General features: G+C 42.5%; 5 protein-coding genes across 7 annotated transcripts; 2 read left to right on the top strand and 3 right to left on the bottom strand.

Annotated features, from left to right (window-relative positions):
• Positions 1–5752: 5752 nt before the first annotated feature.
• Positions 5753–6726, bottom strand: LOC127771427 (peroxisomal membrane protein 11-4). The gene has a single exon (XM_052297340.1). It carries the CDS (start codon positions 6602–6604, stop codon positions 5936–5938), a length of 669 nt encoding a protein of 222 aa, XP_052153300.1. The 5' UTR covers positions 6605–6726; the 3' UTR covers positions 5753–5935.
• Positions 6727–7277: 551 nt separating this feature from the next.
• Positions 7278–10432, top strand: LOC127770350 (uncharacterized). The gene is made up of 3 exons (XM_052296016.1): positions 7278–7401; positions 9079–10075; positions 10165–10432. Exons 1-3 carry the CDS (start codon positions 7278–7280, stop codon positions 10277–10279), a joined length of 1236 nt encoding a protein of 411 aa, XP_052151976.1. The 3' UTR covers positions 10280–10432.
• Positions 10433–10977: 545 nt separating this feature from the next.
• Positions 10978–14061, top strand: LOC127770353 (vesicle-associated protein 1-2-like). 2 transcript variants are annotated; one of them, XM_052296019.1, is made up of 9 exons: positions 10978–11310; positions 11416–11486; positions 11638–11719; positions 11820–11935; positions 12044–12199; positions 12282–12317; positions 12401–12448; positions 13257–13334; positions 13692–14061. In XM_052296019.1, exons 1-9 carry the CDS (start codon positions 11253–11255, stop codon positions 13797–13799), a joined length of 753 nt encoding a protein of 250 aa, XP_052151979.1. In that variant the 5' UTR covers positions 10978–11252; the 3' UTR covers positions 13800–14061. The 2 variants fall into 2 exon arrangements, with proteins under 2 accessions (XP_052151979.1, XP_052151978.1); XM_052296018.1 differs by having other exon boundaries at positions 12276–12317.
• Positions 14062–14190: 129 nt separating this feature from the next.
• Positions 14191–17476, bottom strand: LOC127770351 (uncharacterized). Its single transcript, XM_052296017.1, has 6 exons — positions 17106–17476; positions 16530–16634; positions 16238–16399; positions 16087–16147; positions 15269–15393; positions 14191–14680 (listed from the first exon to the last, which is right to left on the bottom strand). The coding sequence occupies exons 1-6, from the start codon at positions 17445–17447 to the stop codon at positions 14609–14611; spliced, it is 867 nt and encodes a 288-aa protein (XP_052151977.1). The 5' UTR covers positions 17448–17476; the 3' UTR covers positions 14191–14608.
• A 722-nt stretch (positions 17477–18198) lies between these two features.
• On the bottom strand, positions 18199–26143 carry LOC127771048 (probable LRR receptor-like serine/threonine-protein kinase At1g63430). Of its 2 annotated transcripts, none has more exons than XM_052296850.1 (15): positions 25801–26143; positions 25654–25712; positions 23317–25152; positions 23076–23214; positions 22094–22165; positions 21860–22003; positions 21647–21775; positions 21239–21358; positions 21101–21162; positions 20006–20239; positions 19712–19917; positions 19493–19625; positions 19232–19389; positions 18825–19037; positions 18199–18694 (listed from the first exon to the last, which is right to left on the bottom strand). In XM_052296850.1, the coding sequence occupies exons 3-15, from the start codon at positions 23402–23404 to the stop codon at positions 18446–18448; spliced, it is 1947 nt and encodes a 648-aa protein (XP_052152810.1). In that variant the 5' UTR covers positions 23405–25152; positions 25654–25712; positions 25801–26143; the 3' UTR covers positions 18199–18445. The 2 variants fall into 2 exon arrangements, with proteins under 2 accessions (XP_052152810.1, XP_052152811.1); XM_052296851.1 differs by having other exon boundaries at positions 25811–26143.
• Between the last annotated feature and the right edge of the window lie 196 nt (positions 26144–26339).

Below are 26339 nucleotides of genomic sequence, written 5' to 3'. Positions count from 1 at the left end.
ATAATTTCTGAAATTTTCTTTTTCACAACAATTTATAATTTAGCTATTGTTAGGGTGTGACAGCTGTCACTGCTGCTCCAGCCAGTGGGTTGTGGTCCTCGTCGATGGCCGCTCCTAGCGCGTTTGGGGCATTTTCGTTCCATCACCATTAGAGATGGCAATGGAGACCCGATCACCGATTCCCCGCGGTGAATTCACATATTAGGGGATGGTTAATATCTATTCTCCATGGGGAATCAAATGGTCCCAAACTAATCACCATCGGTGAGGACGGTGAACCATCCGCCGTCCCCGCCTCCCGCGGTGACACTTCTTCAGACGTTTTGACCCATAATATTGAAGCCCAATTAACAGGTATATGTACATCTAACCCTAATCAACTAGTCAACCTCCACATCTTCCAGATCCATACTTCCACAAACTCCACACCAGGCGCGCGCGCGCCGCCACCTCCTATTGCGCGGGCTCTGTCTAGCCCCAGCTGTCGACGTGGGCGCGCGTCTGCAGCCGTCGCATCGCCCGAAGCCGCTGCTCGAAGCCGCCGCCGCCGTCGCCCCGCCCGGAGCCCGCTGTCGTCGTCGCGCTGTCCGTCTGCCATCCGCCACCAGCGCCCTCTGTCCCAGCCGTCGACGCAGGCACGCGCTTGTAGCCGTCATGCCGCTCGAAGCTACCGCCGTCGCACCGCTCGAAGCCGCCGCCCGGAGCCCGCCGTCGTCGTCGCACTGTCCATCCGCCATCCTCCACCAGCGCCCTCCGTCGCTAGCACACCGTCCGTCGCCAACGCCCTTCGTCGCCAGCATGCTGTCCGCTGCCACCGTTTCCCTGCCGGCTGCTGAGTGCTGACTACCGCAGGACGGGGGTAACCGTGGGGGAAATTCACCGCGTGGGGATCGAGGCTAGAGAAAGTGTAGCCCCGTTGTGGTTGACGGGGGCGAGGACGGTGAAATTTTATCACCGTGGGGACGGGGACGCGGATGTGACCCCCGACAGTGAATTCACCGTTGCCATCTCTAATCACCATGCAGAATTGCGAAAAATAATTTAAAAATCAATGGAACCAAAAAACAATTACTGTTTTGATACTGTTCATGGGTTGATTCCGCACAATAGAACCGCGTGACTACCGCGTGAACAGTATTAAATCGCTGGCTGCGGGGCCGTTGCAGTGCCATGAGACCATCCCGTGGGCCGTTGGTCCCGCGTTTTGGAGCTACGGGATCATCGCGGTCATGCGTTTTCACCCCGCAGGACGGGTTTATTTATGCAAATCCTTCCCACGCAGGTATATAAACGTAAATCACAGAAAAAAAATAAGTATATTTTGCAATTTTTTATTACAGAAAAAAATAAGTATATTTTGCAATTTTTTTTCTTGTTCTTCTTTTTTTTGTGAACTAGGAGAGCAGGAGCTCCCCCATTTCCATTAAGAGGAATGATAGAATTATAGTATCCGGTTCTAGGCAGCAGATCAACTTTCTTCGCTCACCAGGCGCGCCATCCCACCATGGCTAAGAAAGTAAGAAGAGAGGCTAACAAAAAGAATAAGACATACTTGCACACCAGGTGCTCGGTGGCACTGTGGCAGTGTTCAGGTTGGCTACAAAGTTTTAATTTCTCCCACAAGGAAAATCCCCAGGGTTAATCAAAGCTGCGCTAAGAAATTGCTCGACTCATTTACCACCATGGTTATCTTCCTGTCTTGGAGCCCCAACCATGCCTGGTGCTATAAACCTCATTTACCACTCGTTTTAGCAGTCTGCCCCCCTCCTGCAGTCTTCTTGTTTCTTCCTCCTTGTTTTGTAAAATTGCCCAATCAAAGATACAATGAGCTACCTGAAAGATTACATCTACGAGATCATTAGGAAGAATATTCTCAAAGCAGGCCATTTTCCAAATTGCCCATAAAGCAGCCGCAATACCAACAGCCACTAGCTTTGTTATGAAAATAGATGCACAACAGAGATATAATTTTTACGGGAAAAACCCTTTCGGGAAAAAACCACGATACCGACCGTAGCGATCACTATTGAGGAGTTGATTACAAGCGTAGGGGATACATTGGGCTGTCGCACACTCCCCATCCGACTTACAAGGGATATATATAGCAAAGATCTAGGAGTACTAGTGGGGAAAGACTTAAGAGTCATACTAGGAAACTAATCGGAAAATGCTTACGATCGGCATGCCGATTTGGAGAGAAAAATCGGGCGCTCTCCTCTTACTATAATGTGCATGCAGAGAAGTGCTAGGTAGTTTCTCTTCTTTCTTCTCCTCACTTTAAATGTTTTTTTCTCTTAAACTATTTGTCCTATTTACGATCCGATCACACTGTTATATTTATTGTAATTAAATCTTTACAATAAGATATTGCATGATTATATTCTGATAAAAGAAGAATATATGTTTCAAACCGTTATAACTCAATGTTTCATACGTGATAGTGACATGTTTCATCATGTGCTTTTGCTATGTTTCACAAAATTCATTTAACTACTTGCACATACTCTATCTCTCTCCACTCCTTGCATGCATGCATGTATTTAGCTATCTTTAAAATGATTTTTCTCCTGAACTACTTATTCGATCTACGATCTGATCACACCATTCTATTTATTGTAATTAAATATTTAAAATAAGATATCACATGATTATGTTTTGATGAAAGAAAAACATATGTTTCAATCTGTTCATATTTGATATTTAGTTTCAATATGTTAATATTTGATGTTTCATACACGATAACAATATGTTTCAAGGTGTGTTTTCACTGTGTTTCACACACTTTTTAAATGTTTCAATGACTGATTTTTTTTGTTTCACCATGTATAACTTAATGTTTCACAAGTGGTTAACTGAAACATTTGACCGTCCGGTTTTTTGAGATAGGATCGGGTGTCCGATTGGAAATTTCCTCCCACTTCTTCAAATATTTTTTCTTCTAAACTAATTATCCATTCTACGATTTGATTACACCGTTGTGTTCGTCACAACTAAATCTTTATAACCAGATGTTACTTGCTTCTATTTTGATAAAAAATCAAATAATGTTGCAACACTTAAAATAAATTGTTTCATTACTTGGTCAAATGTTCTAGTTCTATGTATAAAATGTTTTAAAATGTTTCAAGGAGATACAGCATTCATAATTCGTTATTGCAACCCTGACAACCGCTCCACTAAAAAATTTTCTATCATGTAATGAAACATCGATATAAATCATATGAAACACAATTTTTTTTTACAAATACTTGAAAATGTTGAAACATTATTATATCATGTAAGGAAACATTAACTTGTGACTACTAAAACATCATAAAATATTTGATGAAGCATTCGAAGAACACCACCTACAACATTTTAAGATCAACTAGTGAATCATCCTAAAATACTACCTGAAACACTCAAATATAACCAAGTGCAACATATAGGCCTGTTTGGTACAGCTCCAACTCCTAAATTTAGCTCCAGGAGTTGGGTCTGGAGTGGAGTTGTGGAGCTGCCTAAACTCAGCTCCACAACTCTAGTTCATTTTGTGAGAGAGCTCCACCCAGCTCCACTCCTAGTTTTGGTGGAGTTGAAACTGTTTGGCTGAGCTCCAGCTCCAGGAGGTAGGGGTGAAAACGGTACGGAAATGGACGGAAACAACCTTTATCGTTTTCGTTTTCATATTTTTTTTCGGAATCGGAATCGAAATCGGAAACCCCGGAAATGAAAACGGAAACGAATATTATCGAAACCGAAAACGGAGCGAAAACGAACCGGCGCGGATACGGTAACGAAAATTTATTGGAATACATAAACCCCTCAAACTGAGCCTCACAGCAAAATATATTCTTCTATAACTTCATATAATTTGCATAACAAATATTCTAAAAAAAATTATAGCAAGATACTATGGTATAAGGTATAGAGTATATATAGCCTATTATTCAGTGCTTTCACTCCATCATCAGTACATACTACATAGTTCTCTTCTACAAAATTAACAGAAGATAACCAAGCTCCTTAGTACAAACAAATCATTCATTTACACAGTATAACCAAGCTCCTTAGTACAAACAAATCAATCATTTACATAGAGCTGGAGGTTGAGGAACACCTGCTTACTGTTGCCGCTAGGCTGCTGGAGGCGTTGGCGTCGGCTCGGCATCGATGGCGGTGAGGAAGCCAGTGGGGCTTGAGATGTCGTCGGTGTGGTGTGGCTGTGGCCTGTGGTCTCGTCGTCGATGTCGCGTCGTCGTCGGTATGGCCGGCGTCGGTGGTGTGGCTGTGGCGTCGTCGTCGCCTCGTCGGTGGTGGTGGCAGCGGCGAAAAGGCGAGAGGCGGCGGGACGGCGCCGCGAGATGGTGGGGGCGAGGACGGAGCGAAGAGGAAGGGCGGCGCGAGATGCGAGACGGCGGGGGCGAGATCGCGGGGAGCCAAGGAAGCGAGGACGGCAGGCCGGCGGTGGGTGGTGGCGCACTCTGGATGCGCCGCTCCGCCGCCGCCTCTGGATGGCGATGCGCCGCTCCCGGCCTCCCTCCCGATCTGTCTGACTTCTCTCTCTCCACTCTCTTCTCTTGGGTTAGCAGCTTGGGTTGGGCCGGCTGGGGACTTGGGGAGGGATTATGGACTATTGATTGGATGGGCCTTTTTAACTTCGGAAATTCCGACAAATTTTCCGGAATGTTTCCGACCGATTCCGAGTTCCGACGGAAACTGCGATTATCATATTCGATTCCGTTTCCGAGAAAATATTTCCGTTTTCGATTCCGTTTCCGAGAAATTCCGAAAAATTTCTGACCGGCTGATTCCGTTTCCGAAAATAGGTTCGGAATCCGGAAAAATTCCGTACCGTTTTCACCCCTACCAGGAGGGGTGGAGCTGGAGCTGGAGCTGTGCCAAACAGGCCCAAAATATCTATTGAAAAAAGAGCTAAATATTTTTTTCCGTTGGAATATAATCATGTCTGATCTTGTTGTAAAGATTTAATTACAATGAATATAACAGTGAAATCGAATTATAAATTAAAGAAGTAATTTAGGAGAAAAAAATAGTTTCAAATTTGCTAAAAAGACTTAAAACAACCTAACTAACCCTACAGAAATCTCATGCATGCTCCTACAACACTGCTATGTGAAGGGTCAACGTGAGAGAAAGGAGTCTGACCAATTTACATGCAAAGGAGTGGAATGGAGTGTGCGTGTGTTGAGGAGCGCACGATTTTTTAGCCAGTTATCGGGCGTCCGATCCGTAGTCGTATCTAAACTAATCCTAATAGTTAAGTTCTATTAGAAAACTTATCCGAATATATTGCAGATCTAAAATTCGAATCACATATTTAACAAGCTTTATTGTCTTTTGGGTAAATTTCTTCATCCAAGGTCCCATTAAATTCTGCATCCCATTTGGCATTTCACAATCAAACACACATTTTACTGTACTCCAAACGAATTTGGCAATATTTTCAATCTTATTAGATATCGGAATTGCTGTCATGTACAGATTATTTCAGCCAGGCGCCCAAGTTAGCTATTGGTCTCCATGTGTTCTGCGACGACGATGGCTGCATTTTCCCCGAAAATATGTTCAGACTGAAGAGAGAGACGAAGAAAAAAGAGAACTTGGTTGAAATAAACGGAAGATTGCTACGTTCTCTTCTTTCATGTGCCGATGTGCCTCAAGTGTCGGTTTCCAAATCCAATCAACCCCTTGAGTAAAGTAGTACGTACTGTATGAGGAATTGACGATTGATCTTAAGAACAGACTCATCGATCATGAAAGATTGGTTGGGATTGCCAGTGAGCTGCTCAGTACAGTATGCGTCGATCTATGCGACTATACACCAACGGTATCTCGACTGTAAAATTTGCTACAGAAGCAGAGTTCAGTGCCTGGCAAAATCATTATGATGTAACAAGGCCGAAGAGCGTGCGAAAAATAGAGTTGGAACAGCTCACGACGGCCAGTTCCTGTACCAGCCGGCCCACGCCGAGACGAGCCCACTGATCCCCAACGTGACGGCGTGGTTGCAGAACGGGTTGGGCTCGATGTCCGCGATGCCGATGACGAGGTCGGCGACGTTGGCGGCCGTCGCCATGAGCCGCATCACCCTGTCCATCCGGATCTTCTTCACCTCCTTGTCCTTGTCCTTCCCGCCCTCCCTGAGCAGCTTCCTCTCCTGCCTGAGGCCCCTCCTGATCATGATGAGGTCCATGGCGATGAAGAACACGTAGCCGACGGACTCGCCGAAGGCGGAGATGAAGCTCATGCGTCGCGCGAGCCAGGCGTCGAGGACGCCGACGCGGGAGAGCCACGTGAAGTGGTCGAAGAAGAAGTAGACCATCTCGCCGGCGTTGGCGAGCACGGCGAGCGCGCCGAACTCCCCCGGCGCGCGGCGCAGCCCGTTGAGCCCCGTGAGGAAGCGGCCCGTGCGGAAGGCCTTGCGGCTGAGCCCCGCGGACGTCTCCCAGTTCTTGGCGCGCCCGGCGAGGCCCGGGCTGGACGACTCCGCCGCCCAGTGCGCGAGCTTGGACACGTACTGGAACGTCTTGACCAGCTTGTCGATGCCATCGCGCTTCGCGAGGAAGACCACGAGCTTGTCGAGCGTGTCGCCGGCGCTCATGGCTGCGGCTGCGGTGGCTTGGAAGGCTCAGTGGGAGAGCGCGCGTGCATGGGAGGGAGAGAGGGCGCGCTCTGGCTTGGGAAGTGAGAAGCGGACGCGGCGTGTGTGGTTTGGTTTGGGATAAAGCGGCCGTGGCGGGTACTTGGCTGGGATGCGTTTGTCCTCTGCGCCAGAAGTGATTTTCTGGTGGTGGTGAGGATTGAGATCGAGGACTCGGTGAGAGTTCTACCCATCTTTGTTTGCTTGCTTGATTGGTCCCTTGTCTTGTTATTAGTCTTTTTTATTTTTGCAACTTGGGCTCTCTTATCTTTATTTCTCCGCACAATGCATCCGTAACCTATGAATTGTTGGGGGGAAACACTAGGCAAAATCATGTCAAGTAGAAACACCATACAAGGCTGAAAGTGAACAACTAGGCAAACACTCTACCTCCCTCTTTCAAAAAAAGAGAAAACTGAAAAAGTAGTAGTAGAAGAAGAAGAAATACACATATTTTTGAAAAAAAAAAAAGAGAGAGAGACAAACACTATTGTACAGTTCAAGGCTTCAAGCCCATAGATTCTCTACCAAAAAAGGTTCAAAGCCCACAGGTGAAATTCCGTATCCCACACGGCCCATCAAATCTCATTGTTGCTTATTGGGCCAGTTACCTCTCCTCCGTCTTCCCCCTTAGATGAAGCTGCAGTGCAGGTTCAGGGGGCAGCCGCGACCTGCGTCCGGGACTCCGGCGCTGCGACGACGACACGTTCAGAGACTCCGGGCTCCCGCCGGCGAGAGGCCGAGGGGAGTCCAATCCGGTTAGCTCTCGCTCTCTCCTGCCTATGCCTCGCTCATACGCATATGCGTGCCTTAGCGGAATTGGAGTAGTGCTTGAAACCTTGTGTTTCTCTTTAGTACCTCTGGATCTGATCAAATTGGAGGCTTAGGTGTGTGCAAGGTTTTGCCGATGTTTCCAAATGATATCTGTATTCCGCGTGTTTGCATACGCGGTTATATTTTCAGCAGGAATCGTCCATGGAGGGGCGGAAATCAACTTGCCTTCGATAAGGGCAAAGCCTCGTTTGATAAAATGGACAGTTAAGGATTTGCTTGTGGTAAATATGTTTGGATTTTAGAGAAATATTTTTTTAACCAGCTGATGATTTGGCTAAGGAATTTGAACTCTTGCGCACTTCTATTGGTCGTAGATTTGGGTGGTCAGTATTGCTTGATGTACTAACCGGATTGTCTGTTATTATGGCAATTATGTTGTTATCATCCTTCTGTGATTTGTCTGACATTCAGAGCGAAGCTTAATTCTCAATTATGCTCACTGTATCTTTGGTTGGCCCTTTAATATTTTCCTAGTCTTAGGCTCTTAGCACTAAGGATTTCAACCGCAATGATCGTTTTTACCTGATTGTGCCTCACAATGACCATGTCTAGTTCGATGCAAAATACAGTTTTGTACGTTTCTTTTTACATCTATTCATGCCATGTACTCCCTTAGTTTTCTGTATGTTTTGACCAGCTATAGTTTGGGACAGAGGAAGTAGTTCCGTAATATATAATATGCAAACTTTTGCTAGGTGTAGCTTGAAGTTAGGATGAGTGTGACCACAGAAATACATAATTGCAAAGCATTTGGAAAGCTGTGTTCCATTATATTTTTTCGGGAATACGCAAGGAGCACATTTTTGTATTAAGAGAAATAAAAGTTATTTACATGGAAATACAAAAACAGCAGGGGACTGAAACCGGAATGAAACACAACATTCATTAGCCTAAATCTTGCACTAGTTTTGGCGACCTTGATCCCTCCGGAGAACCAGGGAGGGGATAGCCGAGTTTGCTTGACGCCAAAGTGTCTTCTCCTCCGCCATTCCCCTTGCCACTTCAACCCAGGTCCTGCGTTGCTGGTTGAACACCCGGCCATTTCGTTCTTTCCAGATTCTCCGGAGAAAAAAAAAACATTTAGAAGATTCAAACACACAAACCTCAGCTGATTCCTGTTTCAGCCAAGCCAGCTGTGTTCCATTATAAACAAGTAAGTGGCAAAGAGCAGAAAACGCACATAAATAGATGTACATGGAGTTGTGATCTTGATTCTTGAAACTCAGTTGAATGAGTATCATTAAACACTTAGTGAAGTTAACTGATCCTTGAGTTCCTATTGTATTGTCTTCTTTGTTGCGCAACTAGTCTCTGTGATGTAACTCTTTCATACATATGGTATTCATCACTTGGATTGATTGATATCTTTGGTTCAGAGCTATCCGTCAAATGGCTGTGTTATATGGGAAAAACAAAACTAAGCCAATTGTAGATCTATATGCCGTCTTTTGTTTTGTTGTTGTTAACCTGATATCATACTGGATAACATTCCATTGTTTCTGTCTTTTTCGTGACACTGTTGAGTTTTTGTTTGCCAATATGCTACGTATAGTACCATAGTTGAGGCACTTGATAACTAGTTTGTTTTGTTCCCTTTGCAGTGTTGAAGGCACAGATGTCATCCTGTACCATGGCCTCTTTAATTTGTTCACAGATAAAATTAAGCAAAGCACATATTAGGAACAGGAGACAGATTCATGAGAATGGACAAATCAGATTGCCTAAATCTCTTTATTGGAAACCTCTACACTCTGGCCATTTTGAAAATATTGTCTTGCGATGCACTCAAAATTTGTCTTGGGAGGCCTCCCTTCCATATGCCTCTGCAGAAGATGGTGCCAACATTATTAAGGGAACTGAAGTTGTTGAACCTATTGATACAGAAGAAGCACCAGAAATTCCGATCCTCCAGAGTGACCAGGATTTTGTGGAGGTGATAAAAGAACCTTCCATGCAGCTGACAACTTTTAAACTGCCAATGTGGCTTTTAGGGCCTTCAATTCTGTTGGTTACGAGTATAGTTCCAACTTTATGGCTACCATTGTCTTCAGTGTTTCTTGGTCCCAACATTGCCGGCCTTCTATCCCTAGTGGGACTTGACTTCATTTTTAACATGGGAGCAATGCTGTTTTTCCTTATGGCTGATGCTTGTGGGCGTCCGGAGGCCAATTCATCCGAACTGATAAAGCAGATCCCAACTTCTTACAGGTTCTGGAATCTGGCTGCCAGCATAGTAGGCTTTCTTGTTCCTTTGGCCCTGTTTTTCGCATCTCATAAGGGTACTCTGCAGCCACATATACCATTCATTCCGTTTGCAGTGCTGCTTGGACCATATCTCTTGCTCCTTTCTGTACAAGTTTTGACTGAGATGCTTACTTGGCACTGGAAATCGCCAGTTTGGTTGGTGGCCCCTGTGGTTTATGAGGGTTACCGAGTTCTACAGCTGATGAGGGGTCTTCAGTTAGCCGATGAGATCACTGCGCCTGGATGGATGGTGCAAAGTCTTCGTGGTTTGGTGTCATGGTGGGTTCTGGTTCTAGGCATCCAACTGATGCGCGTGGCTTGGTTTGCTGGACTCAATTTTGCAAGCACTTCAAGGTACGGAGCAAGTGATGATAATAAGTAAATTCGGACAAGAAAAAAATGTTCAGGTTTACATGTTTTGCTCATGCCTCTGCCATCTGCAGCACGAAATGCTATTCTGATGCTACTCCTGGCACCGTCTGGGGTTGCTCACAGGTGCCTTCTTCATCAACTAGTTCAGTAGATCGTATAGACGAACAATTATCAGACTGTGTGTAATCACTCTTGTACATACAAAGTTTTTTTTTATAATACAGAAATATATGTCTTTACATTTCCTCGGTGAAGGCTGAATTGCATTGCACATATGCTATTTTCTGTTTCAAACTTTTTTTCACAAAGCGCCTGGTGGTATTCATGTACTACTTGATACTCCTAGTACTAAAAACCAAGCAAACGTTTGACAAGCGATGTGTGTCACTGTGGCTGTGTTTAGATGGTGGAAAAGTTGGGAAGTTGAGAGAAAATTGATAGTTTGGAGAAAAAGTTAATAGTTTATGTGTGTAGGAAAGTTTTCGATGTGATGTGATGGAAAGTTAGGAATTTGGGGGAAACTAAACACTGCTTATGTTTTCAAGCCAATCCGACACGGATATAACACCAAATCACCCAAACACACGGATGTAAGTTACCGTGTCTGTTCACCCACTTGATGGGGAGTTGAAATCCTCGTCCCGAAATGTGACGCTCTGCCTGCAATCATCAAATCTGAATCTGAAATGAAGATTGAAGAACACCCCAACTGTCAGAAAGAAAAAAGGAGCCACGTGAGCACTACTTTTCTTTCTTTGTTTTTCTCAAATCTACCATTGCCTTAACCAAACAAACATGTGGCCTTTTCCAGAAAAAGGAATGTGTAGTGTAGTTAATTACTACACTAGGCTTTTGCTCGTCTTCCGAATTTCCGATCCACCTCGCGCAGCCGTGCTCGTGCTCGTCTCCCCCACCAAAAGACCCACCCGACCGGGGGCGACACCATCACACACCAACCCGACATTCCCTCGTGCTCTTCCCATCCGCGACTCCAAAATTCCCGTCCGCTCCTCCAGGCAAGCAAGCACGGAAACCCACTCATCACTCACTCCCCCAAACCCAAACCCTAGCTACTACTAGCTCCCCGCTCCGGATCAAGCGCATCTCGAGTTCGAGCGAGCATTCCCCTCTTCGGTTCGAGTGGGTTGGCTGGCGGCAGATGGGCTCCGACTCCAAGGAGTTGCTCGGGATCGAGCCGCTCGAGCTCCGGTTCCCCTGTACGGTTTCCTCGCCGGAAATTCCCTGCTTGTGAAATTCCGGAGCCACATGCCGCTGGGGTTTTGTTTGTTTTTGCTGATTCTTTTGCTGTTTGGATTGAGCAGTCGAGACGAAGAAGCAGATCTCATGCTCCATGCAGCTGACGAACAGAACAGATGACTACATCGCCTTTAAGGTAACTGGAATCTTTTTTCCCCCACGAAGAAATTCAGCAATTTGGTTTCACGGAGCATAGAGCTTGGGAATTCTGCAAAAAAAAAAAAGAAAAAAAGTTAATGAGATTTGACGCGCTAACGCTAAATTTGGTGAAATGTTGTGCTCCTTAGGTCAAGACAACTAGCCCAAAGAAGTACTGCGTCAGGCCGAACAGTGGCATTGTGCCGCCACGGTCCACCAGCGATGTCATCGGTTATGCTCAATTCTCATCTCCTTCATGCAAAACGTTGGGATATTTTCCTCGTCCTGTTATCTGTGTGCAAAAAATTGACAGTTCTCTGCATTTCCTTAGTAACAATGCAAGCCCAACGGGAGGCACCAGCAGACATGCAGTGCAAAGACAAGTTTCTAGTGCAGAGCGTTGTGGTGACTGAAGGCACAACAACCAAGGATGTCACTGGAGAGATGGTAGTTCATGTTCTAATGTCTATCAGATGGTTGATTCTTGATTATGTTGCTTGATGTTTGTTTCTAACTTCCTAGTTCCTATGATGCCAACATGTGTACCTTTTCTAGTTTAACAAAGGATCAGGTAATGTGGTGGATGAGAGGAAGTTGAAGGTTGTCTATGTCCAACCACCACGACCACCATCCCCCGTGCGTGAGGGATCTGAAGAAGGCTCGTCTCCTCGGGCTTCATTATCAGAAGGGGGCAACTTGAATTATGAAGATGTGAGATGTCTGATTATGCATTGTTTCATTTCCTTGTTTTTCTTTAATTCGTGTGGATATGACTGATTTTTTTTAGACGCAGACAACTCGGGAATCTGATGAGCCACCATTGCTATCTGTTAGTACCTTAACTTTTATATGCACTTCCCCATTCTGCTCTTTTCAAAGACGAGTTAAACTGAGTAGTAGTTATTTTTCCAGGCTACAAGAGCACACAAGGATGCAGAAGATGTAACATCTGATTCTGAGGTGAGTCACTCCAAATAAGTTTTCTATGTTCACTTGTAACTTTACATAGAAGTAAAGGAAACAACAGTACTTATGTAAATAGGTTTCAGTGATCTCTTAGCAAACATTGCATTTCAATCTTCTATTGAAGTAAATATCAAGTGCCTTTGAGACTTGACTATTTCAACAAAAACATGGCATGGATCTGATGGTCAACAGTACCCCAATAAAACTCGCCAATTTGTTTTACAGCTTTAAATATAAATGTCTTTTACAGTCAATGATTACAATTAAAATTTCAATGAGACCTGAGCTTGGTAAAGTTTGCTTGGCACCTGTAACGTAGAAAACAAAGTAATACTGATACAAGCAAGATGGAGTAGATGTTGTTGTGCTGATTGATACTTGTAATTGCAGTATGTACTTCTCATTGTAATGCTGGATATTTGCACAGTGGTTTGTTATATGTTAAGGGATCATTGGTCAAGCCCAACTACGTATAAGTTCAAAAGTTCATTTCAGTTGACACCTTATTTGTTGTCAATTCGTCATTTTGTTTTGAAATTGGTCCTTTCTACTCTCTGTAGCAATTATTTTTGCTCTACGTGCAAATGCACATAAATTACTTGTTACAGAGTGGAACATTTTTTTTTCGACATTGATTATTTGTTTTATGGCACTAGGCTTTCATTACAAAGCAGTTAATGTGTTGTCCTTTTCAACATTTAACACTGTTCACTCCTCAGCCATATTGGCCAACAAAGTATCTTTTGCTTGCCTTGTACTGACACGAATAATGCCTCATTAATTTCTTTTATCCTATGTGTAGACATCTGCTTTGATTTCAAGATTGACAGAAGAAAGAAACTCTGCTATTCAGCAGAACAATAAGCTTCTCGAGGAGATGGTTAGTAGATACTGCCCTTATGGAAACATTTTGTCGCATGCTCTACTCTTTCATTGTATAAGTAATTTATTCCTACTGTGATAAAGGTTGATATTTTGTTTAATTTGTTATTATTTATATAAAAATATATAATTTTCTACTTCATACTTCCTTTTTTAAAAAAAATATATTATGCTCTCACCTAAATCTGTACTCCTTTTTGCCTCTCATCATTTTGGCGATGACAATGTTGCATCACAAAAGGTTTCCGTACTGCTTTATGCAGTGTTGCTATAAGGGAAATACTTGTTATATTTTATTTGTGCACATAAAACCATGAAATTGTTGTAATCAAGCATTTCTTTTGAATCTTAACAGGACCCTGTGAGGAGGGAAATTAGCAAGCAGAATGGTGGTTTCCCTTTTGTGTTCGTGGTGGTCGTTGCTCTTCTGGGAATTCTACTGGGGTATATCATGAAGAGATAGATGAGCTTGTCTAGTTCTGTTTCGTTAGGCCTTTTCTTTCTTAAGAATTGATTTGTTGTCTGCATTTTCTGATGCGTTTGCTCACATGTTCTACACTACCGCAGTCCGCATAGCAAATTCATCCTAGGATCTGGTATATTCTGTAATTGCGTGCTTCAGATTGGCTGGCTACCATACACAGTCAATAACTCATCTCCTTAACACTAAGTTGCAAGTTAGTCGCGAGCTTGGAGAGCTTATGCAGTTAAGAAGTTTGCGCATCGGTATCTGTTGGTACAACTGTAAACTTGCTTTCAATTTACTAGTGTCCTGATTGCCTGATTCTGATACGTTTGTCCTATGTATTGCAAAGACAGAAGACGTGGTTATGTTCAGTTATGTTTCGGAGCAAATGAGTCTGGTTCAATAGCTAACTTTTAAAATAATCAGATTCGGACATGGGTTAGTAGTACTCGTCAAGAGCTCATGTAAGCTTGACTTGCACATAAGGCAGAATATAATAGGGACACTCGCTTTTCGATGGAACAACATGCATGTCATAGTCTTACAACTTCATGACGAACGCATATTCTATAGTTAGTTTTTCAGACATTAGTTTACATGGGAGAGTAGTGCAGAACAGCAATAACCTAGTCAGCTTGAAGCCTGAACTTGATGCTCATGCTGTTCTGGGTTTCATTGCCTCATTTCATATGCACAATCAGCGCCTCTTGTAACACTCATGCAGTAGGCTTTGAAAAAAGGCACTGTCCACAAAAAGAAAAGAGCTTGAATCTTTGAACAAGATCGACCGATCGTGTCTAGTTATCTCATCCTGACTTCTCAGGCTCCTGCAACATGTTGCATCGGGATACAATGGTGCGGAAATCCTCAAGGTTAATCTGCGGAGAAGTAAAACAGAAGTATAAGAAAATAGAGAGCATAGAAGTTGTGGAATGGGGCTTTTTTCCTGAAATCTTTTTAATTGAGACAGAGAGAGAGAGAGAGAGAGCTGCGTATGAAAATTGAAAACCCACAAAACGGGTGGTTACGAGAAGACAGTTATCCTGAATTCCTGACAGTCACTAGTCATTCAGTAAAGCTGGCTGACGCCAGGTGGTGTATTCACATATTGACGAAATGCTGATCCAGTAAATCCACAATGATCCAAAACATTTCACATTATTTTGAAAGAACACACATTGTTTTTATTTTAAGAAAAGGGAGATAGCAGGGAAAAGGGTGAAAAATCTGCCAGTTGGCTTGGCTGAAACAGGAATCAACTGAGGTTTGTCTACATGATTTGAATCTTCTAAATGTATTTTTTTTTCTAGATTGGGCCCAATTGCCAATTTAACTGCTTGGGAAATGCTTCTGTGCACGCACAAGAATAATTTTTCTTGTTGTTTTTCATTAAAATTAAAACAAAGTTTTAAACAGGGCATGCTTCTGTGAGTGCACAAGAATCAATTCAAGAAAAGAAAGCAAACCTTTCCATCCCTGTCACTATCAAAGCAATGGATCATCTTTGATATCTCAGAATCCGTCCAGATGAAATCATGCACTGTGGCCATTCGTTCAAGATCCCACGGCGTGATATATCCTTTTCCAACTTCTATAGATCAAAGTAGTAAGTAATAACCATTTTAGAATGTTTACAAAAGTAAGAGATAGAACCCAAAATGAAGTTTTGGTGGTGCATGCCACAGAAGAAAAGGAGTGTCTGTTAATTTTTCAGCAAGTATTGCAAAATCCATAGTAAAGGAACCAGAGCAAAGTTGTGGCTTGGACAAACATTTTAAACAGATGATGAAGGCCAAAAGGAAAGAAACACTAATCAGTATAGGCATACCTAAGGTATATACAGAGGCATGTTATGGCCATAACCATACAAAAATATGCTGATGTGCATGCTGGTTAAGTTTGGATGAAAATCTGATGATACGAGTAAAACAAAAATCTGAAAGTACTTGCAGTGCAGATGAGGACTATGATAATAAATTCAATGGGAAGGAAATTGGACATAAACCATACAAGTCAGATATCAAATTAAACAACAATGTGTCATTATGCACTGTGCCATGTCCGTCATTTCTAAAAATATAAATGGATAAGGAACTAAGCAAGCTCAACTTAACAACTTCCTGCAAATTCTTTTTCTCTGGCTAATTCCTTCCTTGACTACATTGTGGAGCACTGGAGCTATAAGCAACTGATTTTAATGCAATCCAAAGTTCAAATGTTCTCTTTCAGGTAAACCCAAAGTTTCAAGTAGGTCAAAAAGGAACTCTCAAGCTAGATAAGGTACCATCAAATGAAAAGAAGAATGCAACCACATCATCTTCTGTCAGTTGTATCCTGCTCTTGCCCTAAAAGCAATGAAAAATGATACTGTAATTCTGTAAAATACAATTAGATAGGATAGGAAATTTGTACAGGCCATGCTTGGAGCAACATACCTGCTTTTTTATCCTCATGGTTTTAGCTGAGTCTTGAATGGGTACAGTATTATTCTTTTTGCATGGTGTGCTACCACTTCCTTTCATCCCTGTGCTTGGAGTTTCTCCACTCATTGCTGGCACAGAATTTTCTAAAGATTCTGCCAGGGACAGAGCAATTGCCTGCATGATTATGATTGCTCAAGAATGATCGAGTGAATAACTTGCGGTTAAAAAAGAGGTTAGCAAGTTAAGAGTTTTCAAATGACATTATAGGATTCTCAGCTTAGTGGCTGAATTTGTCACATAATACCTGCTGTAAGGCTGCATCATCATCCACAGAATCAGCGAGGTGAGCATTCTCTTTTCTATGCGTAACTTGAGAAGACTTTCCTGAGTTCAGTACCTTTTTCTTTCCCTGAAAACAAACAGGAGAAAAACAAGTGCGTTAATAAAAGAGAATAATGCATACAAAAATGTAAAGCTATATTATGAATTTATGATGCACATTTCATTACTGGATCTGCAATGCATTATGGAGTAAAATTTACTACATTATCACTTGGGAGGGTTGAGTTTGGCAAACACAATGTGTCATTGGTTATTTTTGTTGGATAAATGAAACCATTGTTGGATAACGAAACCATAATTTAACCTCAATGGACGTCATGAACCGTGATATGCTTATCATTTTGCTCAATAACAATGTCAAGGGAGATTAGTTAAAGGGATTAGTTTTTTAGTTAAATGGGCTAGAATGAGAATAAAAGGTCACTACAGGTTAGTACACTACATCTGACACAAAATGAGATGTGATTCTTCCAGCGAGTTGGCAGCAACGACACAATCAATGAAGCAGGATTTCTTTCACGGGGGAAGAAAATAGGACCTTTTTCCGAGACCTAGAGGAAGCCTCGGCGTCCTCCTCTTCCTCGCCATCCTGGTCGCTGGTCGACGAGCTCTCCTCCTCCTCATCATCCTCTCCGCCGTCGGACGGGAGGTACTCCTCGTCCGCGTCGGCGGCTCGGCTCTTCCGCTTCCCCTTGCCCCCCGCCGATGAAGCCGGGCTGTGGAGGAGAGGGGACGCGGCGAGCCGGCGGATGCCGAGGGCCTGGAGGCGCGCCTCGTTCTCCCGAATCCGCGCCAGCCGCTGCCTCTCGTAGTCGTTCATGGGCTCGCCTCCCGCGGCGCACCCGTGCTCCTCGCTCGCGCCGATTTCCTCTCCCGCCATGGCGTGGCGGCGTGCCCTCTTCTCCTCCCCTTTTCTTCTCTGAGAGGAGGGAGAGAGACAGAGAGAGACTTTCGCTGAGGTCGGGCTCGCTCATGGGCCATGGCTGGGCGGCCCATCCGAGTGTTTGCGGAGTTAGGCCGCGCCGATAATTGGGCTGTGGTTGGGCTCTCCCATGGGCCATGGCTGGTCGGCTTATTCCGATGTTTGGGAGTTGGGCCGCGTCTCGTGCTGAGAGTTGGGCCCCACGGTGGGAAGGAACAATTTGATGCTTGAGGATTTTTTTTTCTTCAGAGAAACTCAAATTCAGAAAACGAGTTTTACGTTTTAAAATATAAATATATATTTAGGGGGCCTTTTAGCCAATAAAATATACTCCCTCCATATTTTAATGTATGACGTTGTTGAATTTTCAACCAACGTTTGACCATTCGTTTTATTCAAATTTTTTGTACAAATATAAAGATATTTATGTTATGCTTAAAGAATATTTGATGACAAATCAAGTCATAATAAAATAAATGATAATTACATAAATTTTTTGAATAAGACGAATGGTCAAACGTTGGACAAAAAATCAACGGCGTCATACAAAAAATATGGAGATAGTATATTTTAGTGGCATACAAACTCAAAGTCTGCTAGATCAGGTTTTCGCGGTTGGTCATCGGTTTGTGGAAGCTGGTATTGGCCAGTTTTCATATGGCGTTGATCGGAAGGTGTCGATTTTCGATCATTTTTTTAAAAACTTCGAAAATGAAAAGGTAAATCCTGTGTAGATCACATATGACATATCACACATCAAATCCGCTCACAAAATATCCACACATTTTTCATGTGATCTGGGAGAGGGAGAGGCAAAAAGGCACCGAGGAAACGTAAAGCAGTAGCCACGAATCAAAAAGAAAAAAAAAAGGTTAAAAAGCCCTTTGTGGCAAAACCACTGTGTGCGTCTCTATAGTTACTGTCCGAGTAGCAGCAAATTGCATGTCCGTCTACGACTACGAGATGGCAATCTCTGCCTCCGCCCATGCCAGGGAGGAGTCCCGAAGGACGGTCGCCGGCGACGTGTCGATGCCTTCCTCCAGAATGGCGGTGATCATGTTCATCGACGGTCTCCGGCACGGCTCGGCGTCGATGCAGAGGTTCACCACGTTGCAGACGATGCCCAGGTTCTCATGGTTGGCGTTCATCAGCTTCGGGTCGACCAGCTTGATGAATTCTTCGGTCTGGTCCAAGTGCTTCCTTGCCTGTGACCCCAAGTTGGACCAACATTGCAGAGTTTCAGACTTTCAGACTAGTGCCACGGTTTTCATTTATCTGATAATTCAATGTCTGGAATTACTGGTGTCAAATCATGATTCAGGCCAAGTTACTTACCCAGTCCACAAGATCTCCTGTATCTTTGGAAACTGGGGCTCTTCCACTTATCAGCTCCAGCAGAATCACCCCGAAAGCAAACGTGTTGGCCTGGATGTCCATGAAACGCCTGTGCCGCGAGTCTATGATGTTGTTGAATGACCCGTTCACTATGCTGCCAGAGCTGAGCCCTGGTTTTGTCAGGAGAGCTCTCCATCTCTCAAAATCAATTATCTGCAAACGCATAAACCATTTCAGCTGTTACATTTAGCTGTGTACACCCCACAAAGGTGTAGAGGCTGGGTTTAATCTAATCCATTATCTAAAAAAAAGCTGTTACATGAACGGGACAATTTGTGTGTGACTGCACCGAATCTAGGACACCATGTTCATTGCCATGTCACAAGGCCCAAGCAGATGAGACGGACCTTTGGGGAGAAATCTTCAGTTAGATAAACTGAACTTGATGTCAGTGCAGCAACTGCAAATGGAGGCTGCATCTCAGTGTGCAGGTATCTGAGGGCGCGAGCAATGCTGAGTGCTATTTTCATCCGCCTGGGCCAAGATAGCTGATATCCTTCTCCATCTGCAAGAAATAGCATACATCAAAATTTAAGTTATTATCACTCTGTCATGTGGTATCAACCTTTTGAACAGAAAGGCAACAAGATGAGAGATCATTGGGTTACCATGAAGATGCTCATAGAGTGTCCCATTTGGTGGGTACTGAAAGACTAGCATTCTCGAAAATGGATCAGACTCCTTGCTGTATCCCACCATCTTCGCAACATTTTCATGACTCAATCTGGCCATTTCTACCACCTGAAGAATTCAAAAGTACCATGAGATATAAGCAAATAGCTGCACCTTTTGAAATTTCGAGTCACAAGATGCAGAGTTCTTCTTGCCTCCTTCTGGAAGTACAGCTCAACGTAACTCGTCCAGTAATGTACTGAAGCTGATAGTGACACAACAGCAATTTCACTGCCATCCTTCATAGTTCCTTTGTACACCACCGTGTCATGAGTAGATCCAATGATATTGCTGAAGTCTTCACAGGCTTCTGCAAGCTCTTGCCGACTTATTTTTGGCACATTCGCCAGCAAGTCATCATCTACACAAGCAAACATTCTGTAACCAAGGAAGTGCAATATTTACTTCGCCAGTCACTCACACACACACAAATAAAAAGAAACACTTACCAATCGAAATTACAGTATTTTCCTTCCAGCTTATAGCCCTTGTCCATGTACCACTGTTTCTGGAGGATCTAGCTTTGCATCTTCTGAGACCAGCTATAGTACATAGTGTTAACACAGTAAGCAATGAAATTGCTGTAATGACTTCTAGAATAAGAAGCCAAAGTGGTTGTTGAAAGCTTTTCTGCTGGTTTCCATCAACACGGCTGCTTTCATTTCCTTTCTGGCTGTTTTCACCTGTAATTACAGCACATGCACTTGCTCATTGATCAGTTGACTAAAGCAGTATAAACATTCTAGTTTGGTTGTTTCATAAATTACTTTAGAAGGCTCATGCGGTCTCATATATCAAACATAAAAGTATGTGCATGTCGTATTTGAAAATGCACAAATATAGGTTAAATCCTGATTCATGGCAGTTCAGTGCTGAATTATAAAAATCCAACAGAACAATTGAATACTTAGAAATAAAATACCGATATACAGAGAGCATTGAGGACAAAAGGAAGAATGTGAGAGATAACGTCCAAGAAGGAAGGAAACAAAGTGCCAAAGTATAGTTATTTATGTTAGCAACGATAGCTAAGATTCCACTATGCCTAAGTCACCATGAGTAGCATTAGTGATTAAAAACTAATGATGTCATTTACAACGTAGGGCCTACTTTGCTACAGCTAGTAAATTGGGACGGTCTATACACCACCTATGTTATCGAGACCCAAAAATTACTCAATTAACTTTGAATAATGAAGAAATGGATGTGTATCTTTTTTTTTTTTTTGAACATGGATGTGCATCAGTTTTCATATTAGCCTAGCCTAACCGGTGGAAGTAGACAGTAGTCCCTTAGTTATCAAGGTTGCCATGGATATTACCTATTAAGAAGTAATACATACAATAATTTCGTTTCTGTAACATTTTGACAGCAAAAATGAACCGTTAGGTGAATCTAAAAATATATAATGTTTATGCGCTCTTGTGAAAATGACATCGAACATCGCGGCAAACGGTAAGAAACCTTTGCGCTGAATTTAGTGCTGAAAATAGTACTAAACTGCATTAATGATATTAACATGTTAAAATGAAATATAGCCATACATTGATTGTCAGGACGATTCGTTGTGTCATTGTTCTCGAAACAATTTCCTACCAAGCTTAATCTGTTCAAATACTGCAAAGCAGGTAAGTTCAGAAAGACTAAACTGAACCATCCAAGCCACAGAAAGCAAGGTGTACCTTCGGATTTGCATGAAGCATGTAGGAACATCTCCAGCCAAATAGTTATAAGAGAGGTCCATATCAGTTAGCTGAGTTAATCGGCACAATCCTATTTGACCGTCTCTGTTGGTGGATACCCTGAAAGATGCGTGACATTGCTTATTCAAATGTTTGTCAGCATTATAATTGGTTCTGATCTCATCAGACTTGCTTGTATATGATAAATCATAACTACTCATACTTTCTTTTACTGTAAATACTGCAGGATGGAGTCAATCCTGATTGATGTCTACTTCTTAACTAAATCACTTTAATTCCTTCCTATAGAAGAAACATTATTTGGTTCTTCCATGCATTTCCAGTTTATGCATGCTGAAAACAGTTACTTGACTTTGAATTTGGAGAACTCTGAAAAGTATTACTTACATGCTTGAATCATTACTTCCAGGAATAGTCCCTGTAAGGCTATTATTGCTCAATTGTAGCTCAGTGAGGCTCGTCAAATTACCAATCTCAGGGGGGATAGCACCATCCAACCGATTCGCACGAAGGTCTCTAGGGCATAAGGCAATAGATGAGTTATGAATTTTGAACATATTCTGAAGAAATATAAGTTGATTATAGCTTCTTGGTCAGTACATTTTTGAGATTTTTGGCATGTCACCAATCTCAATGGGAATGGGCCCATCGAGTTGATTGGTGCTGAGGTTCAACATAATTAGATTTCTTAGCTTGCCAATTCCTTTTGGTATTGGACCCATGAGTGTATTGTGATCCAATATGCTGCAAGAAGTTCACCAAGATTGCTATCAGTTCAGTAGTGGCTAACAGGTCAAGTTTATTATTGAATCAAATGGACATATAAGTACATACAGTTTTTGTAAAGAACTCAGGGATTCAATCTCTAGTGCCAGGAATCCTTTGAGCGATGAATTTGCCAATTCCCTGGATAACAACGCGTAATTAATAAGATACTTTACAATAGAGAAGAGGGAAGTTTATCAATAAAATGTACTTCCTCCGTCCCAGAATATAGCAAACTAGTACCGGATGGGACGTATTTTAGTACTACGAATCTTGACGTGTCCCTTATCCAGATTCGTAGTACTAGGATACATCCCATCCGGTCCTAGGTTGCTATATTTTGGGACGAGGGAATACACACCAACTGAAATTTCTGCAATGCTGAACATTTAGTGATTTTTTACTCGAACAGAAAACGTGTGTAAATAAAACTATATATTCATTTTATCTGACTTTGGTGTTTGGATAAACACCACTTGGATTATATTTATTGTAATAGATAACTGAAATCTGTTGGATTGATTTTTTTTTTTTTTGTTCCTAGGGACCACAAATCCATAATCTCTTCTTTCCCTGTTGGGGCTTCTTGAGTCAACTGAACATAAGAGAAAACAAATAAAAGAAGGTAAAACTCTATGATAGCTTCCAGCTGGATGTCTTGTGGTGCAGCCAGAAAACTTAAGGCCCACTGTTCTCTGAAAGAACATGCATCATTCTGACTTGCTGTTGTTATAGAGAGGCCTCCAGCCAGTTTTTAATTTTCATAGGAGAAAGTGCATGTTCAAGAAGCTCTGAAAGAGCTGGAATGTTATTCCATTATTTCTAAAAAAAAAATTAAAAAACTCTGAAAGAGGATAACCTATGACTGAAAAAACTTCTTCCATCCGTGCAAGACATGAACCAAAACAGGGCATGCACAAATACTCCGCGAGAAATGGTGGATTGCTTAAACAAAAACTTAAAGTTCTATCTCAGCCGCATGATGTTTTAAAGTGATGCAACGAAAAGAAAGAAAAAAACCAACAGGAGAACAAGCGGAACCAGTTCTTACAGAGTCACCACGCGGCTGTCGAACGGCGAGCACCCCACCCCTGTCCAGCCGCAAGGATTCTCATCCTTGGAGTTCCAGTCCGACAGCTTGGCGAGAGGGTCCTCGAAAATGGCCTTCTTGAAAGCAAGAAGCGCAGATACTGCGCAACAACAACAACAACGCAACAACTTCTCAAGAAACGAACGGCACAAAAGATGGAAAAATAGATACATACAATACACATGGGAAGGGCAATCGATACCGTCATCTGCAGCTGATTCCGAGGGCGCGACGAGCAGCGCGCAGCCGAGCCCCGCGACGAGGAGGGAGACTCCGAGCAGCCTCGCCATGGTCGTCGTGCCACCTCAGCTGAAGCAGAGGAGGCCTGCTCGCATGGTAGACTTTTATTTATGGCCCCGAACCTAGAAGAAGAAGAAGCAGCAGCAACAGCAGTTGCACTTAACGGCCACGGCAAGCAGTTATGATGTCCTCCTTCACCATGCAAGACCAGCCAGACAGCCAAACCACCGCATGTATTAATTTAAACCATCCAGTCTCTCTCCCTCCCTCTCTCAGTCTCTCACTCTCCCTGTATTGATTAATTTAATAATTCAACTATCATCTGAGTGAGTTCTGCACCGTCGCACGTGACAGTCTTCTTCTACAGACGTATCCGTGCGTAGCGATAGACGATAGTAATGCTCTGCCATCTTCATTACCCATCGGTTAATAAAGACTAAACTTGGAGTAGAATCTGAACTAGTTTGTATCTGTACTAAACTGCAGACGCAGGATGCCCGCACAAAATCACGGAAGGTACTTGTTGCAAGTTTAGAACTTGAGATCAAGACACATACCCTACTCGATCCAGTGTACTATTCGCATCAGGAGGTGCGAAGTCTTTACCTGAAACTGCCACTTAGCTTCATCAGAGTTTTGGCGTTTACCGTCCCTCTAATGAACTTTGAAACCGTCCAAACACTAATTCGAGTTTTAGGTAGCAGGCATAGTACGCTCCCTTGCGCTTACGCACTGAAAACGACTTGGTTAGAAGACGATTAAAAAAAAAGTTGGATCAGGATTCAGGACAAATATATAGTTCTGTTCAACGTCACAGCCGAATTTGCTGTTTCTTTATGCCACGGGATGTTTCCTTGCTGCTAGCTAGCTCTTTGAATCTTTGATTTGTAGCACCCTACATTTTATTAACAAAAAATAAACAATTACGCAGTAACCTTAGGAGAGTTGTTGCAACCACTATTGCAGAAAGATAACTAATGCTAGAGTATTCAAAGAGGAGTACACATCACCATCCCATGGTATGTAACATAATTTGACAGGAGAAAGATCAAGAACTAGGCGGCGTCATCATATGTCGTAACAAACAAAAGTGTTAGTTTAATAAAGAAAAGTAATAGCTAATCATTGATTAACTGGGAAGCATCCCCATGCCTGCAAATTGATTAGGAATCCTTTATATTCCTTCTTTTTATGAAAAAGAAAAGAAAGTATTTTCACCTTCGCAGTGCTGTTAATTTGAGTATATGTTAATTGCTTGCAGTCCAACGGAAGTCAAGTTTGAGAGATATGCACATGGTATAACACCAAAAGAATGAAGATTATTTAGCTTAAAGATGACCTGAAAGTGAGATAGTGAAGCTTCCAAGCAAATCAAGAGGATATTAATAATGATGATGCCCGTGGCTGGAAAAACGAAATGCTAGTAGATGAATAGCCTTCAAACACAAGCTTCTCCAGGACACTTCTGAGAGAAGTTGTTCTTACCTCTCCTTTCACTTTCTCCTTTCTACATTAGCTTTTCATGTATTAGTAGTTGTTGTTTTTGCAAAAAAAAAAAAAAAAAAATGTAGTCGTAGTTGTTTTTCAGTTGTGCAATGGTCTTCATTTTCAAGGAAAAATATACAGCAGACCTTTTCCCATATATTTGTATAGAATATAGAAAAGTATACTCCAAAAGCATAAGCTCTGTGAAGAAATAGTGTCGGTCTCCAAGCCTGTCTTCTTATCGATTTAAGAAATAATGATCTTCACAACCCATGTTGCTTCACTGTGCCAAGTTTCGCCGAATGAAAATGAGCTGCACAACTTGTTCTTTGGCATGTCAGCACAGCAGGAGAATCATGTTTTAGCTTTTCTTTTAAAGAAAATAGTTTCCGGCTAGCAAATAAATTTTGGAAGGAAAAGGCTTGAGACTATAGAGAGGTGTCCCTTTTTTGTGGAGACTACATGGAGGTGCCAATGAAGGAGGCTCAAAGAAATTGCCCTTCTAAAGTGCTCACAAAGCCACCCTTTTCCTCTATTGACTTCTCCCTATTGGTTGTTGTTGATGGTAAAAAAAACTATAAAATATTAACAGTACTAAAGATTTTTATAATTCTTATCTATTTTGATGTCCATAAACTCTCCACGGCTTTTTTACCCTATGGATTGTAGGTGCTGACTGTTCCAACTGACAGAAAGTAAAAGAAAGGAAGGGTTTCACTACAACAACCAAACCAATTATCAGTGTAAAGTTCCTATACTCGGACTGGTGGCAAGGCATGGACAAAGTAGTAGTTCAGTAACTAAAAGGTTTTACCTGGCACCAATGGCAACGAAGCAGTCGAGAATTGCACCCCGGAATCCTGGATTCATGACCTATCCAACAGAGAAAAATTGCATAGTGTCATTGACTCTGAATTTTAAGTTGGCACAGGTCTAGCACCTCCAAATGACGCAATCATACATGGATGCACCTCCCAGATAATGGCACCTTCCTTGGGCTGATGGGCTCATCAGCATGCCATTGAACCATTGATGTATTTATAAGCTTCACAGTAAAAAAAATAAAGAACTGGTGAAATGGTTGTTAGCATTCAGCCGTCTGCAGCAGCTGCAACCTTCTTGCCAGTGGATAGAAAGCACTCAAAAAGCACCTGAAGGAAATATAAGTTAAGAAGCTTATGATGCCATTAAAAATATCAAACAGTACCCACACCATTTAGGAGCAATCGGCAGTTAGCAGTAAGCGCAAAGAACATACCTGACTTCATTCAGCAGCTTCTTGGTGCATAATGTTTTACCATGCTAGCGCTGAACAGATCTATGATATCCTTCTCATTTATTACATCTCAGCATTCTCAGTGAGGCATTGCGAATAAAACAGAATTTTAACATAAAGGTGGCATGATATGCGTTAAGAATATCTTCTGAACAGTTCAGATTATTATATCTGTCTGTTACAATGGCTTTACAAAGCAAACACTAAATCTAGCAAAAAGAAGA

This window comes from Oryza glaberrima, chromosome 4 (assembly GCF_000147395.1).
Source record: "Oryza glaberrima chromosome 4, OglaRS2, whole genome shotgun sequence".
NCBI classification, from domain to species: domain Eukaryota; kingdom Viridiplantae; phylum Streptophyta; class Magnoliopsida; order Poales; family Poaceae; genus Oryza; species Oryza glaberrima.
This window is presented reverse-complemented; position numbering and strand designations above follow the sequence as displayed.